Source organism: Monodon monoceros, unplaced genomic scaffold (assembly GCF_005190385.1).
Source record: "Monodon monoceros isolate NGI ecotype Baffin Bay Population unplaced genomic scaffold, NGI_Narwhal_1 Super_Scaffold_9, whole genome shotgun sequence".
Taxonomy (NCBI): Eukaryota; Metazoa; Chordata; class Mammalia; order Artiodactyla; family Monodontidae; genus Monodon; species Monodon monoceros.
The window spans coordinates 49,519,406-49,535,799 of NW_021703786.1; the positions used below are offsets into that span (position 1 = coordinate 49,519,406).

Consider the following 16,394-nt stretch of genomic DNA (forward strand, 5'->3'; position numbering starts at 1 on the left):
AGGCCCCGGGCACTGGAGAAGCTGTGCGCGCTGCAAGCATCCGGTGCCGGGAAAACTAGGACGTCGCCCAGGTTGGTGAGGCAGGCCAGGCAGGCCGCGGCGTAGTCGTCGCAGGCCACGCTGGCAAACGTGGCCAGGGCCACCTTGCACACGCAGCAGCCCTCGTGGGCCGTCAGCTTGAACTCGGTCTTGGCGCTCATCTTCGGCAGCGTGAACACCTCGGACTGCTCCTCGGACGCGACGAGCACAGCCTGACCGCCCTGCATGTTCCGCGCCTGCGCCAGGTCCCGCGGAAGCCGAACCTGGAGCCGACGCATGCGCCTACGCTCCAAGGCTTTGCCGAGTGAGGCCTGAGAGCTTGCCGAGCGCACGCGGAAGAACCAGAAAGACAGCCCTCCAGGAAGAGGAATGCCCCCATGGACAGCCCAGCACCTAGAAATAAACACAGCGCACTATGAGGAGAAATGCCAGGTGGCCGGCACTCCCCTTGAAAGAGAGAGAGGGAGAGAGCTTCCTGAGGAGATTATGCCGGATGCCCAGGCCTTCTTGGCCTCCACAGTGACAGAGCTCCATGAGGAGCAGTGCCGAAGGGCTGACCCACTTTATTTTTTTATTTTTTAATTTTTATTGGAGTATTGTTGCTTTACAGAGCACGATGAGGAGAAATGACAAACGCCAGCCTTCTATTTCAGAAAGAGAAACAGTGCTCTGTGAGGTGATATGCCTGAGTGTCGGCCCTCCTTTTAAGACAGAGGCAGCGCTCTATGAAGAGAAATGCTGGCCGGCCGGCTCCCTCTTTCAGACAGAGAGAAAACCCCCTATGAGGAGAAATGCTGGGTGGCCAGCAGGCACTCTTTTCCAGAGAGACAGCTGGCTAGGAGGAGAAACGGCAAAGCGCTGGCCTCCTCCTCCGACACAGAGACGGTGTCCTATGCAAAGAAATCGCGGGAAGTCGACCCTCCTCTTTTAACAGAGAGACAGGGCTCTATGAGGAGACAGTCTGAGTGGTGAGAACTCCACCTCCGACAGAGAGACCGCACTGGAGGGAGAGAAATGCAAGCTACCTGGGCTCTACCTCAGACCAAAAAAGAGTGCGCTGGAAAAAGAATGGCGTGGACTCTGACCTCATTTCAGTCAGACACAGCGCCCTGTGAGGAGACATTCGGGGCAAGCAGTTCACTTTTCCTGACAGAGAAAGAGCTCTGAGACGAGAAGTGCCTGACAGCGGGGTCTCCAACTCAGACAGAAACAACACACTCTGAGGAGAAATGCCCGAAGGCTAGCGCTCGGCTCATACAGAGAAAGAGAGCTCTCTGAGGAGAAAAACAGGAAACTCTGACCTACCATCCAGTCAGAGACGGTCTCTAGGAGGTGAAGTGCTGGAGAGCCAGGCTTCTTCTTCAAACAAACACAGCGCACTGGGAGGCGAAATTCCTGATGGCCATCTGCCTTTTTCAGACAGAGGGACAAAACCCTGTGACACAAAGTACCCGATGGCCGGTTCTCCACCTCAGAAAGAGAGGCCACACTCTGAGGAGAAATGCCAGATTGCCAGCACTCCACCTTAGAAAGGAGACACCTGTTTACGAGGAGAAATCCCAAACGGCCGGCCATGTTCTTCGGACAGAAGAAAGAGCTCTGTGAAGAAAAGACAAATGTCCAGCTCTCTTATTCAGGCGGGGAGACAGCTCTCTCTGAGGTGAAATGCCAGAGGCTGAGTCCTCCTCCTTCCACAGATAGCGCTAACACGACAGAAATGCTTTGTGATCCGTGTGTTCATCAAACAGAAAGACGGCCCTCCATGAGGACATGCCAATACCCAGCCCTCCAGCTCACACAGAGCTCTCTGAGGAGAAAGGCAGGTGGCTCGGAACTACCATCCATCTAGTTAAGCTGAACCAGTTTAAGTTCAGCTTAAACTAGTTTGAACTGGCTTCACGCCCCGCAGAGCCATCCTAGTCAACACGGGCTAGCATTCGTTAGTCACTGAATTAAAATCTTAGATCATAATTTTATCATTGCTGAATCCTTGTACTAGATTCCAGTTCTTAGTATCTGCTGGAAATTTATCCTTTCTAGTTTTTGGAAACTCTCTTCCTTCGTAGAAAATTCTAGTGAATTCCCTAGCCGTCCAGTGGTTATGACTTGGTGCTGTCATTGCCATGGGCCTGGGTTAGATCCCTGGTCGGGGAACTAAGATCCCGCAAGCCACGCGGTGCAGCCAAAAAAAAAAAAGAAAATTCTATAATTAAACAAGTTAAAATCCTTTTCCGTTACATTCACTTTTATACTAAGTGGCATAGCTGGATTTCATCTGGGCTTTGTTGTCTGTTTTCCCTGGATTTTTCCTCAGATTCCTTATTAGTGATAAGTTCTTGTAAAACCTACCGATATTTTAGAGCAAGGCTATGAAGACTTCCCTGTTACTCTTATATTTTAAAAAAATGTTAATATAATGTCTTTTAGGTGATTCGTAAAATTCATCCGATCTAATAATTCAAGCACGTTTCCCACAGTCTATCTCATAAAGTGTCTGCATTTTTCTGTAACACAGTCTCACTTATGTCTGTCTAATCATTCGTATGTCTTCGTGTGGAGCCATTTATGTGGCAGCTTGTTTCTGCTCGTTCTTTCATACGGGCTGTTTCGTGTTATTATCCCCCTTGATGGAGTCCATTCATCAACCACATCCTTTTGTTTACCTACTGAAGTTACTAGATTACTTTGCCTCTAACAGCCTTAGTGACCGGGAACACGTCACCCAGGGGTGCTGTCTGCAGCCCTTTCCAGCAGCTGTTTTGTTCCTAGATTGCTAGTGGGTTTCTGAAGTCTCACATCACATCTCTCATCTGATAATGTGTATTGGATTGGAGAAAGAGGCTCTAGCTGTATTTTAATTTTTAATTCTGACTTTTTTTTTTCTTTTCACCAAATTCCTTCTCTCTGTTTCATGCGTGACCTCATCTTTTCTCCCAGTGTTTCTTATTACAAGGTGCCCTGGTCATTCATGCAGCCATGATGCATTTTCATGTTAAGCTTTTCCTTACAAGTTTCATGTTTTATTTATCTTTCTCTATTCTGTTCTCTCTAGTGATTCCCTTTCATTTTCCTGTAAGAGTCTGTGTCTCGCTGGGACAGACATTTCTCCCACATTTGTGATAATGATAATGACAATCCCCTTAGGTGGGGGACTGGCACCTCTCAAACCCCTCACACCTTCACTGTTCCCTATCCCTTTCTCACTGGGCCTGAGACTATTGTAATAGGAGAGGGACATATATAGAGACTACAGACTGGATCCGTGGTTCCCAAAGTGAAAGACTGCATCAGAATTCTTCATGTGCTCATTAAAAATGCAGATTCCTGGGACCCACCCAGCCCAATCGAATTCTAACCTCTGGAATGCTGCCTGAAATCTGCATCTTAACAGTCTCTCCAGATGACTTTTATGAACCCTAAAGCAAAAATGCCTAAGAAGCCATCCCCAGATGAGAGCAATTTTCTGTTCTGAGAGTAGAGGGAGCTGGTCTGAAGTGGGGATGAGCTTCTACAAGGTTTTTCCACACCCTGATCCTCCCAACAGGTATTATCTCTGCCTGAAGAAATGGAGACTGGGGGTACCCTGTGGAGGATCACTGCCCTTAGGTGTCATAACTACGTCTCAGAGTTTCTCTCTGGAACTTCACTCTGGTTCCCATAAACAGCGTCTGCCATGGCAGCACAGGGGTACCATTAAATGTTTGAGGGCAGATGCTTGAATCAGCCATAGCAGTGACCCACCAAGTCCACACTGCAAATTCAGAGAACCATTGGATCGCTGGAGCCAGCCATGGAGCCCCTCCAGGCTTGCAGAGAGGTACCATTTCATTAGAACCAGCAATAAAACCAACACCCCACTTCATTCCCCAGGCGATATAAGGCGGGGGCGGGGGGACTGGCTCCATGAGAGGAGAGCATTTGGCTTGTCCCTCTCTATTCCTACAAGACTGAGGGTCCTACAAACATATCCTCCAATGAGTCAAAGCACGGTGATTGTCTTAACATTGCCAAGACCACCTGTCACTGCTAGGGTCTGGAGAAAGGAGAAGGTAAATGCTGAATGAAGAGAAAGAGTGCTAGGATATGGCACAGAGCAGCAGACATTGGTACCTGCGTGGGTGGTGAGGATAAGGGACCAAGCTGAGAGTTGAGTGGACACCAAGGAGGTAGCAGAGCTTGAAATTCTTACACCATTAAGCAAAGGCTGCATGTAGATTTCTCTCATCCTGGGCTTTATGACGAAACAGCAGCATTTGAATGCCTGCCAAGCACAAGGAACCAACGGAGGATTTATATCAGACACAGAGGCAGAGAGAACCAAGAGAAAGGAGGCTATAACCACCCCCTGTGCTAAGGTGGCCCTGTCCACAAATAAGGGGAAATTGTAACCAGCCAAAACTGGGGCGAGTTTATATGGTGACCACAAGGATGTGCCTCTCCAGTCTCCAGCTGCAGGGGGCATCATTGACCAACGGTCCCAGCTGCTGCATTCTGAGAGCCATCGCTGTGTTCCATGGTTGGCACCAAAGCCAGACTTCCCACAGGCTTCCTCCCACCCAGTGCCTGGGTGTGGCAGGGGTAGTGATTTTAGACTCATTCTTGTGATACGCAGGACTCCTCTGGGGAGTGACTTTGGCTAGGGGACTCCGCAATCATCTTGCTTACAATTTTCTTAGAAATGAACTGACATCAAAAGATGCCTCCAGCCCACCTTGCTTCCTCCCATCTCCCCTTCACTCGGGGTCAGACCTGCATCGCAGTCTGACAGCTCTTCAGCTCCCTCCCCATTTTTTTTCACAGGCCTTTTGCCTAATAAATGTCTTATTCCTGTCTTCTGCCTCCCTCTTCCCCCATCCAACACTGGTGTGGACCTCTAGACGAGAAAGAGGGGCTGGGGCAGGGGAGCAGGTTAGATACCTGTCAAAGAAAAATTGCCCCAGAGTTCAAAAGGCACGGAAGACTTTATTTGAGGTTACTGTGAGAGAGGAGAGAGATTGAACTCAACTCCAAATACAACAGGGACAAATGGGGATTTCTAGCCCATGGCAGGGTGAGGAATTGGATGGAAAATTATTGACAGGAACTTGGTTAGCTATCAAGGGTGAGGCAAGAGCAACTTCATTGGATATCGAGGATGAAGACTGCGGGGGCGGGGGGGTGGGTGGTCAGAGTGGGGAGGATTCTTGATAAACACATCTACAGGCCAGATGCAGCCCATGGGAAAATGGACTCAACCTCTGGTGACCTGAAAGGCGATGCTCAGGCCTGGGATCCCAAGCAAAGAAGTCTGAACTCTGATGGACACAAAATATCCTATTTATTGTCAATTTCTGCAAAGACACATTTAAGCAACAAAATATACATTTGTCAACCTTTTAGAATTTGTTTTATACATTAACAAATACAATGTGCTACCATAGCAATAAATTAAATGTACACTATTTACATTACATATGCAGTCGGGGGGGGTCTATGAATCACCTCCTCTCGAAGAGGAAAGACAGAAAAGTCATCATCACACGGATCATCATTTCCAAGCTACACTTTGCAGGTTCTAGCACACAGAGGAATCTCTTCACACTTAAACAACAGCACTACCCAGGCTGGAGTGTGGAAAGGCAATGCCCGGGGCAGGGGAGAGCTGGCACACATGCTAAGGAGCGGGAAGGGGCGATTGACACTTCCAAGCAGAAATGTCACAAAAGCAGAAACGATGGCATTTAAATTCCAGTCTTCCAGCCAAACAGCCTCCCCCTGGGGTTGATAAGGCACAGGGCAGTGCCCCTGCCCCCAAGAGTCTCTCACTAGGCAGGGCTCCTCTGTCCTTGGCCTGAGTGGGGGTTGTCTCCTTTCTCCCAAAGCTGGAAGGAGGGAGCTGTGGGATGGCAGTGGGTAAGGAGCTGGTGGCAAAACAGCCATCAGAGGCTGGCAAAATGTCCCAGCCGGGCCCCCAGGCTGCAGGGACAGCCCTGGCGAACTGCTGACTCACCCTGCCTCTGAGAGAGGGGTACCTGGTGTCTGGGGGAGGAACTGTGGAGTCCCTGCTGGCCACGGGTAGCCATAAGATCTACTTGAACCCTGATCATTCCCCCGCAACAGACCTGTCTCTGTTGACTCAGAATTGAATGAAGGTAGTGTTTGAGTTGGCACCTTAAACAGTTAGGGTAGGAACATGAAACCGGCTCTTGGCCCTTAAGCCTAGGTTTTTACTGACCACCTTTGTTTAAGGATCAGGGAGAGTCAAAGAGTTTTTTCTTTTACCACTTTTCTCCTTAACTTAAAAAGGGGAAAGCGAGGTTTGGTTAACTGCATCTCTCCCCTGGTCTCCACTCCCATTACAGACAAGGGTTGAAGAACTGATGTCACCGAGGAACAGTCCCTGGGAATCTCTTTCCCTCTTTGTTTTCTTTGCCCAAGCCGCAGCCAAAACCGCACGGCTCTCCCTAAAAAATCCCAGGGAACATCCCTCCTGATGAAAAGGACAGAGACTGAGGCCCACCAGCACCGTTGGCTGCTGACACCTCCCAGCCAGTGCCGAGGCACCCGCTCACTGGCTTTCTCCAAATGCAGTAAATGCAGTCACTTGTTCTACCAACCCCATAGGTGGTGCCAAAGAAAGGGCCCTGCTTGTGGGTTCTCATCCCAGCTTTGTCACCAGCTGGCTATGTGACCTCAAGCAAGTTGTTTTCCCTTCACTGGAGCTGAAGTTTCCCATCTGGAAGGTGACACGGTTGGATTAGATGCTGAGAAGGGGCCCGGAAGGCTTGGACATGGAGATGAAGCTGACAAGGCTGAACCACAGAATATTTTTCACAAAACACCATTTCCATTCATTAGCATAGACAGAAACTCTAGCTGAGACCTTCTCTCTCTAGCTCTTTCTGCATCTGTTTTTAAGCATCAACTCAGCAGAGGCACGTGGATGCCCGACAGAGCCTGAAAAGTATAGTTTCTTCCGTGAGTCAGGCAGGTCCCAGAGCCAGAGCTACGTCCAGGAAACACTTCTCCTATGAGGAAACACCTCAAATACCAGCAAGAGCGCCATCAAGATGAGTCTAGTCACAAGGTCTGATGAGGCCTGAGCAACCCTGGAGCCCCAAGACTGGATGGGGCAATAAAAGGAAAGACATTTTGGAGCAAAGCAGATGCAAGAGGGGGATGGAAAAGCAGGCTCCAGGAACGCAAGCTGCCTGTCCCATGGTCCAGAGGGGCAAAGGGAGACCGGCCTGTCCTTGTTCTCCCCCTGCCTCTCAGCCCTGGGACTTCACGGGGGCTGGTCTGGAAGCCAGAACGACCAGAATGAACTTTCTAGATGTGGTGAGGCAGGACCCAGAGGGAGGGACATTTCAGATCCTGCCCAGAGCATCCCCATTAGCAAACAGAGGGTAGAGGCCACTTCTCAGGTCTGTTTCTTAGGGGGCCCAACCTGCGCCTCTCAGTTTCTCTGGACACACCCAGCCATCCTGGCCACTGGCTCAGAGGCAGGGGGCAAAGCCCTCCCAAGAGGTGGGGCCTGCAGGGAGAGCAACCAGAGCAGTGGGGGAAGGTGGCTGTAAGGTTCTCAAGTCGGACAGAATGGAGACAACCTAAAATCCCCAGAGGACCCCCAGACCACGACAAACACAGCACAGCACAACCACCAGGCAGCTGTAAATACCAGCTACCCAGAGAAGCGAGCCAGAACCTGGAACAGTTTTTAAAGAAATGCAGTTTGACCTTTCAAGTTCCTTCAGAAACCCAGCCAACAGAATGCCTCCAGAATCTGCAGGCCTGGCAGTGGTGCCGCTACAGGGATTTTTAATAAAAGCTAAACAGACATTTGTTGACCTTCTAACTAGAATAAATCTTACCGGACTAGTACTTTAAGCAAACACATTTCTAGCATGAGGGAAGAGGTCCACCCAGCCTGTAAATAGGATCCCACAAAGTCCACGTGAGTCGGGGATGAAGGATCAAGGTTTTGCTCTAAAAGCAAAAACAACAGGGAAATGGTCACATCAGTCAAAAACAAGCGTAACATTTCTACGTCTTGCCTTGGGAATAGGCCCAGATCCCAATGCAAATAAAGCATTTGGTTGGAAATCCTTGTCCTCTGCTCAGTAAAGCAGGTGCCCAGCCTGTGTCACCCTGGCAGCCCCGAGTCACTAAGGCCTCATACACGCTTGGAGCTGTAGCACCGCAAGGGTCTGCTCTTCAGACTCCGTTTAACTTGGAGGATACCTCGCCTTAAACCCCACCACGGCCAGTCAGCAGAAATGACCTGCCGCACTGCAGACTCAGATGGGTGAGAAGGGAGGAGGGGCCCCTTCTTAGAGAGCAAGCTGGCTCAGCCCAGCCACAGGCAGTGCCTGAACTGCACCCAGCTGGGACCCAGGTTGCAGGAATCCCACCGATGTGACAAATGCCTAGGGACTCCTTGTGGCAGGAGAGGGGAAGAGAAGGACTTAGGGATGGGGGGTGGAGGGATCAAGCCCTGCTAGGACCAAAGGGCTTGGTAGCTGGAGAGAGCCCCCCAGAGCACTGGGCCCCCCGCAGAGGCCAGGCACATAAACTGCAGAAGGACATCACCCCTTCCCACACCTAAGATCTACACCCACACATGGCCCAACCAACCTGACCAGTTGTCCCTCACATTTCAGATCCTGCCCAGAGCACCCCCATTAGCAAACAGAGGGTAGAGGCCACTTCTCAGGTCTGTTTCTTAGGGGGCCCACCTACCCCTCTCTCAGGCTCCCGCCTAAGTGGGTGGGCTGAAGTAACTCTCTACATCTCCCACGCACCTCCACCACCAGCAGAGACCTGGATCCCGGCCTAGCCCTGGGCCCTGAGGTTTTCCTCGGCCAAGTGCCCAGGACTTGCTGCTGGCTCTCCCTGAATGCCTTCCCACTCCCGTTGCCCACCCCTTCAAGGGAAAAGCGTCTGCTCAGAGGGGAAAGACTGATGGCTTCTCCCACTGCCACCACATCAGGAGCCTGTGGGAAATGAGGACGTCCAGGAAGAACCCGGCGCCCGCTCCCGCTTACCCGCAGCCGGGTCTCAGCTTCAACCGGCCTCGTGGCTCAAGATACACAGGCAGCAGGGACAGAGGCAACCTGGGCCTGATGTCAGCAGATGGATAAGAAACTCCCAGCACAGAAGGAAATAGATGTTTGGGAGCTCCAGACATGTGGGAGCGGCAGAGCCGACTTCTATCAGGACACCTTCGAGGGTGGCTACAAATCTGGGTTCCTGGAAAAATGGTCCCTCCGCCACCATTAAATGCATTTGCTGTGGCTACAGCCTCCTTCCTGCCATGTCCAGGACACGGTGCTGCCCCTGCCTGGGTGCAGCAACCTGCTGCCCACCTCACCACTCTCTCTACTTCTCTGGACTCTGACTGGTACCCAGATCCCCCCTTGCCCAACTCGCTCCCCTGCAGACAAAACAAGATGACAAATGACCCAGACACACATCACATCAGGCGGTCAGGAGCAGGGGGGCCTGGAGGAAAGAGGCCTTGTCCAGACAGGGGGAGGCGCTGGCAGGGATGGGCAGGGCTGTGGCCAGGTCAGGACACTGGGACAGACAGCTGGTCTGGTGGGCAGGTGGCCAGTGGAGAAGCAGGCCTGTGACGCTCAGAGTAGTGGACGGCACCCCCAAACTGCTGGAATAGGAGCCTTCTCCAAGACAGAATCGGGCTTCCCTGGAAAAAACAGGGAGAAGGGAGATGATGACCAAATAGTAGGTAAAGGAAGAGAGGAGACATATGTGCCCATGGCTACATATTCTTAGGATGGGAGGCTGCCAAATACAAGGGTGCAGACTTTCTACAGCCCGAGAAGTTGGGCAGAAACATTGCTTTGGTGAACCAGACATCTGAAGTACATGATGGGAGTCGGAGTGAGTGTCAACATTCCCATTTACATAGATCAGGGTTACATAATATGGGCTCAGCTGTGCCCCTCCCCTTGGTTCCAAATGTGACTCACACCCCTGGGAGCCCCATGGCAGGGAGAGGGCTGGGAAGTCAGAAGGGTCTCTAGTAACTGCCCTAGCAGGAGGCCAGGCCTTGGTGGTGGAGTGCTGGACCCATGCCCTGCTCTGCTGTAAACCTCATGCACCCCTGGCTGGGGGCTGGGAGCAGGGTCCTCCCTGGGCTCATCCCGCACAATATTTAGGGGACCAGAGCATCTCTGGACGCACAAGGAGGACACATCTCACCCCAGAGCCCTGGCCAAAGACACAAGGAAGGAAAGGCTGCCGTAACAGGGAGGCAAGGGGGCCAAGTGAGGAAGGAGGGCTCTGGGCTGCTGCCCTCTGCCTGCTGGAACAAGCTCCTGTGGGGAAGGGAGACCCACTCAGCGAGTCTGGCCCAATCCTATCAGGCAAACCTTCCCATCGGCACCCGAGACCATCTGCCCTCTTCCTCATCTAGAGCTGGGCCCCATCATAGAGGCTCCAGGGAAGAGGTGACTAGCCCACCCGGCGGTCAGGATCTCTCTGGCCATTCTCACATTATCAGGCCACAAGTGCCCCGATCTTAGTAACACACCCTCCCTTGTGGCGACAGCAGGACTAACACCTGACCCACCTTTGACAAGCGAAGGACTCCTCTTTCACATTAGTGACCCTGTTTCAAGAAAAATCCGTATGAGAGTTTTAAATAACTAGACAACATAATCTCCAACTACAGCTTCTGTATATTCAGTGCTCAGCTCTCTGGAGAGCCCAGGAAGGGACATGAGACCCCAGGAGCAACAGTTCCCAAATGGAACCTGCCTGTGTCCAAGGGTGTGGCTCTAACACAGGAAGCATGGCCAAGGTGGCTGGCGAGCCCCAGGCTGATGCCTGCACTGTGCGGGAACCAACGGCACCCCCAGATCTGACCAGGGCTTCTCCCCATCTCCCCCCATGTGAGGTGTGAGGCGCCCTCTTCCTCCACCCCCAGGAAGGATGGCCGAGGCTGGAACGTGGGAGGTGGGAGGCTCCCCCTGCTACCCTCACACCCCTAGATCCTCACCGCACTGGAGCTGGCATGGCTGAGCTTATCAAAGCGGAATTTCAGGTTTGACCTCGGGGAGTTTCTGCTTTTGACATCTAGGAAAAAGAAGGAAGCCCTTGAGAGGAGGTGGGGCTGCAGAGGTCACTGGGGCTCCAGGGTGGGCGCTGGATACGGAGGCCAGGAGAAGGGGGGCCTCCTCTCCACTAGGCACTTTAGCTGACCTGCACCGATTCGCGAGAGCCAACTCTCAAATTTTCAGAAATGTTGTGAGCTGGTTGTTACACACAGTTATTTTTTTTTAATTATATAAGCTTACAATTAAACAAATTATATTCCCCAAAGGTAATAAATACTCAGAAGTTATCATTTCCTAGTTATTTCACTACATTTTACTATTATTTATTCTCCTAAGGTTATTTACGTCTATTATATCTGTCCGGTAGTACTTCCCAACTCCATGTCACATTGGGCGCTTGAGATCAGCCAGGAGTACTCACACCAGAGAAATCAGCAAGTGGTATAAATCAGAGCTTGAATAATTGTTTTCTTGTCTAGACTTAAGAAACTCATGGAGAAAACGTTAATAATATAGATCAGACTTGAAAATGTGTTTGTCTATAGCCATTACATTGTGAATGGCACAAAAAACTGAGAAAATACTCTTCCAGTATTTGAAAGCTGTTATCTGATTCAGCAGAGGAGTTGCTCACATCCCTGACAAAATAATATCAGTCATCATTCATGTCGGAACTACACTTGTTCGTCACTTGGAACCTTGCGGTGTCTACGGATACAAAGGTTGGGCAAATATTAGTAAAGGTGCTTTGTGAGAACCAGTTGGCTCTGTCGACTTATAGTAAAGAATATTGTATATTTCGTTCCAGCTTACCCTTCCCCCCTCCCTGTGTCCTCAAGTCCATTCTCTACATCTGCGTCATTATTCCTATCCTGCCCCTAGGTTCTTCAGAACCATTTTTTTTTTTTTTTTTTTTTAGATTCCATATATGTGTGTTAGCATACGGTATTTGTTTTTCTCTTTCTGACTGACTTCACTCTGTACGACAGACTCTAGGTCCATCCACCTCACTACAAATAACTCAATTTCGTTTCTTTTTATGGCCGAGTAATAATATTCCATGGTATATATGTGCCACATCTTCTTTATCCATTCATCTGTCGATGGACATTTGTTATAAAGCAGAAACTAACACACCATTGTAAAGCAATCATACTCCAATAAAGATGTAAAAAAAAGAATGTTGTATATTTTATCATTATTTATAAATTGTGTGCTTCAGATCCTTTATATCAGTAAAATTTACAGTAAACACGTGTGTGCGTGCGTGTGTGTGTGCGTGTGTGTGCGTGCGTGTGTGCGTGTGCGTGTGTGCGTGCGTGTGTGTTGTGTGTATGTGTATGGTGGGAGCGCCGGTTGTTAAACATTTACCAGCATACCACTGGCTGGGGGGCCCCTTGGCTTTCTGATTTTCCTCTGGCTGAGAGAATCTACAGCTCAGTACACTCCACCTGGAGGCTGCTGATTTAGTCTTGATGCTTCGTATTCAAGGGTTCCACTCAGCACTAGGATTACCTCTCGGTGTGACCCACCAGCCCCACTCAGGGCCCCAGGGAGCCCAGGTGTGAAATGACCAATGACCAGGGCATCGGAGATTATGGAGGATCAGATGTCAGGCCCTCCCAGCCATCTCCCTCTCCTTGGCCCTGTCTCTCCCCCTAAAACAGGTTTCCAGATCTCCGCAAACCCACCCTGGTCCTGCGGGTACAAAGCATAACTCCTGTGGGGCTGGGGGTAAGAGGCAGCTCCTCAGGGTTAAATACTCCATAGGAGGTGGGGTCGCAATAAGCACTGGGCAGGTGTTACAGACCCATTGTAGGTCCCCTTCTGCCCTGGGTGACCTTCAGCAAGTCATACTCTAAACCTCCTTTTACTTGAAACCTTATTTATTTTGATATTTATTTAATACTAAGTCAGAGCCAGGCTTGATTATAGATTCTTTCATTCTTTCAATATTTAATTAAGCCATGTTAAAAAAAAAAAACCAGGGAATTTGTATTACTACCCCACTTTACAGATGAGGAAACTGAGGTTCAGAGAGGTGGGGCTGCCAATGGTGCACCAGGATTAGAACCCAGCTCCACAGCTGACCAGCCACGGCGGGGGTTGCCGTACTACACAAGCGATTGTTTGCTTGTGAACCAGGCCTTCCCCTTATCCCCAATATCACATGTCGCCTTTTGCCAACATTCCTTCACCATGAGAACCCCAGAAGCACTGTGGCTTAAACCACCCTGTGGGCCCACTGGCCCCGTGTTTCTATCATTTCGACTGGAGCTCCTCAACCTCAGCCTGACATTTTGGGCCAGGTCGTGGGGACTGCCCTGTGCACTGTGGGATGCTTAGCAGCATCCCTGACCTCTGCCCACTAGATGCCAGCAGCACCCTCCCTTCCCCCAATCATGCAAATCAAAAATCCTCCAGACACTGCCAAACGTGCCCTGGGGAGCAACATCGCCCCAGGTGAGAACCACTGATGGCACTACTGTTTTATTCTCGTTGTGTAACAAATACTTAGGTTAACAGCTCTAAGGCTCTTATAAGTCTCTCTTTTACTCTTCACACAACCAACCATACGAGGTAGAAACTAGTCCCCTCCCTCCATTTTTCACTTGGGGAAACTGAGGCACAGAAAGACTCAGTAACCTGCCCATTGGCTCATCACTAGTAAGTGGAAGATCCAGGATTTAGACCCAGGCTCCAGAGTCCTGTCCCATACTATGCTGCTCTCCTCGAGGGCAGGACCAAGGCTCTGATTTCCAGGCACCCCCAACACCCAGTGGTGCCTACAGCACATGTCCGCTTGGACGCCCCTCAGGCTCCAACCCCTCGCCCTCTCCCCAGAGCTGGCTCCGCCTTCTCTGCCCGACTGCAGGGATCACAGAACTCTGAAAGGCCCGGACTCCTTGCCTTCCTTGAGCCTCCACTAGTGAGCCTGTACATCCCTTGAATCCACGTCCTTCTCCCACTGCCCCAGACAGCCCCCCAGATCCATGGCCCTGTCACCCCTCACCAGCCACTGTGGCCCCTCACTGCTCTCCCTCCCTGTGCCCACTCCCCAGCAATCCTTTCTGTTCAGCCAGCTGCAGCCACCAAAACGGTCTCTCTCCTTCAGATGGCGCTTCTATACCTAAAGGACCTTCAAAGACTGAAAGCCCTCCAACGGCTTCCACTGCTGGCAGGATAATGCAAAATGCTCACCAGGGTCCCCGTGGCAGCCCCAGCCTGTGGTCCTAACCACTGTCTCCTCTCTCACGGGTCCCCTCCGTGCACTCCAGCCGCACTGAACCACGTGCGTGTCCAGAACACAGTCTCTGGATTCCCCCCAGGCCTTTCTACTGTTGCTCTGTCCACCTGCAACACTCTTCCTACCTCTTATCTCTGTATTATCAGGATGGTCGCTGTGACAAAGGGGCCCTGGGTCGGTGATGGGGTGAGGCGAGAGGTCAGGGAAAGAGCCTCAGCTTTCCAATCACACAAGCCCAGCTCCTCTGGCAAATCACTGCACTCTCTGAGCCTCAGTTTCCCCACGAGTAAGGAGGGGATGAGAACACAGGCCTCTGAAGCGTGATGAACTGATGCGGTGAGCTGGCAGCGCTGGAGGCCCTAATACTTTGGGGCTGAAATAGAAACAGGCCAGTTCCGCGTGCCTGGGGCATGTGCCCCACCAACAACGGTCAGGCCACAGCCCCGCCTCCGCTGGGCACACGGTACACACCGCCCACAGGATGCCACTGACCTGTCGGACTCCGGCTCATGATGATGGGGGTGGCGGCTGCCCCCAGGCTGGGGCTCTCGCTGCTTGGGGACGGGCTGTAGACAAACACCTCCTGCTTGAAGGGAGAGGTTGTGGACGGCTGGCTGCTCTGGGGAGAGAGGCTGGGCGAGTGACGCAGCTCCACCCTCGGCAGCCTGAGACAGGCAGCCGTCCACTGCCCCACCCCGGGCGCTCCCAGAGGGTGGCGATGGCCGACTGGGCCCTCTCCTGTTTCCACGCTTCCCCTTTTATCTGCAGAGCCTGCAGGGGGCTCTGCCCACAGTAGCTATGTTAATGCACGGAGCGGTATCCGGCTGGGCCCAGGGTGTCCCCCCCAGACCCCGCTCCCCAGCGTTGGACGCGGCCACACCTACCCCACTGTCACACTCCTCCATGACCTCGCCCTCCCCGGCCGTGCTGCTGCTCGTGCTGGAGGAGGAGCGGGAGATGTTGGCTCGGCCATTCTCCTTCAACTTTATGAAGGGCCTGCGGGGGAACAGGAAGGCAGGCTCTGCTCACACGCCGAGACCCCCGCCACGGCCCTCCCGGGACTGAGGACGAGGCAGGCCCAGCAGGCCTGAGCTCGCCCACCAGCAGCCCCCCGCGTGCACCTGCTGGTGGACTTTTGCGTGCCGGAGGGTTCCCAAGGCAAGAGACTCCGACTCTCAGCTTGCCTGGAGCAAAGCACATATTCCTGGCCCCGGTGGCTAAAGCCAGCCCCTCCCCACCCCCACTCTCTTACTTTTCCTTGCTGGGGCAGATTTCCGGAGAGCTGGGATTGGATGAGGTCTCAGACTTTATCTCCTGAGAAGAGTGTCCGCCCTCTGGGGTCTTCGGGTTGCTGGATGCACTGTCGCTGAGGAAGTGAGGATGAAGAGGAGTGAGGCCCTGGGCCCAGCCCCCCACGCACCCCCAGCACTCAGCACCATGGGGACCTGTGGGGCATAGTGCCCCTGTCAGAGCACGGCCACCGGACCTCCATTCCCACCCGAGCCCCCCTCAGACACTGCAACAGACAACAGAATTCTCTGCTCCATCAGGGGCTACTCCAGGCTCCTCGGTGAGAGTCAACACCTATCAAGCAAGAGTCCTGGCTTGATGTCCCTGAACCCAAGTCCACCCCCCACCCAAGCTGGCCATCCCACCCAGCAGAGCTCCAGGTCAAGGGCAGGCCACAGAGGGAATGGAAGGGGTCTGGGACATCCACCCAACAGGGAAACAACCCAGTACACATGGGTTCCTCAGGGTGCTGGCCAGGCCACCCACTGCTGAACTCCAGGGGACACACTTCACACAGACTGTAAAATGAACGCTCTGGATCCGGGTGATGAACGTTCTGGATCCGGCCCTTGTGCTGGGACGTGGGCCACTCTCGGCCCGGAGCTCCAGGGGTTCCTCCTCCTCTAGTTTACCAAAGACCATGCACTGACACCCACTGTTTAGCCGGTGCCCGCTGCTGGGGACATGATGGGCCTGTCCTCGATGCACTTCTGTTTTTATAACAGCTTTATTGAGATATAATCCACATACAATTTACCCAT

The 16,394-nt window shown here is 52.2% G+C and overlaps 1 protein-coding gene across 6 annotated transcripts in view; it reads right to left on the minus strand.

Moving 5' to 3' along the window:
* Nucleotides 1-5,360: 5,360 nt before the first annotated feature.
* Nucleotides 5,361-16,394, minus strand: part of RAP1GAP2 (RAP1 GTPase activating protein 2) — a 187,203-nt gene continuing 176,169 nt past the window's right edge. For 4 of the 6 annotated variants that reach the window (XM_029210689.1, XM_029210686.1, XM_029210688.1 and 1 more), the window contains 4 exons: nucleotides 15,596-15,709; nucleotides 15,228-15,339; nucleotides 14,836-14,962; nucleotides 10,655-11,115 (listed from right to left, as the gene is read on the minus strand). In XM_029210689.1, the coding sequence (XP_029066522.1) occupies nucleotides 11,027-11,115; nucleotides 14,836-14,962; nucleotides 15,228-15,339; nucleotides 15,596-15,709 (442 nt within the window). In that variant the 3' untranslated portion in view covers nucleotides 10,655-11,026. The other 2 variants (XM_029210687.1, XM_029210685.1) reach the window with 1 other exon arrangement.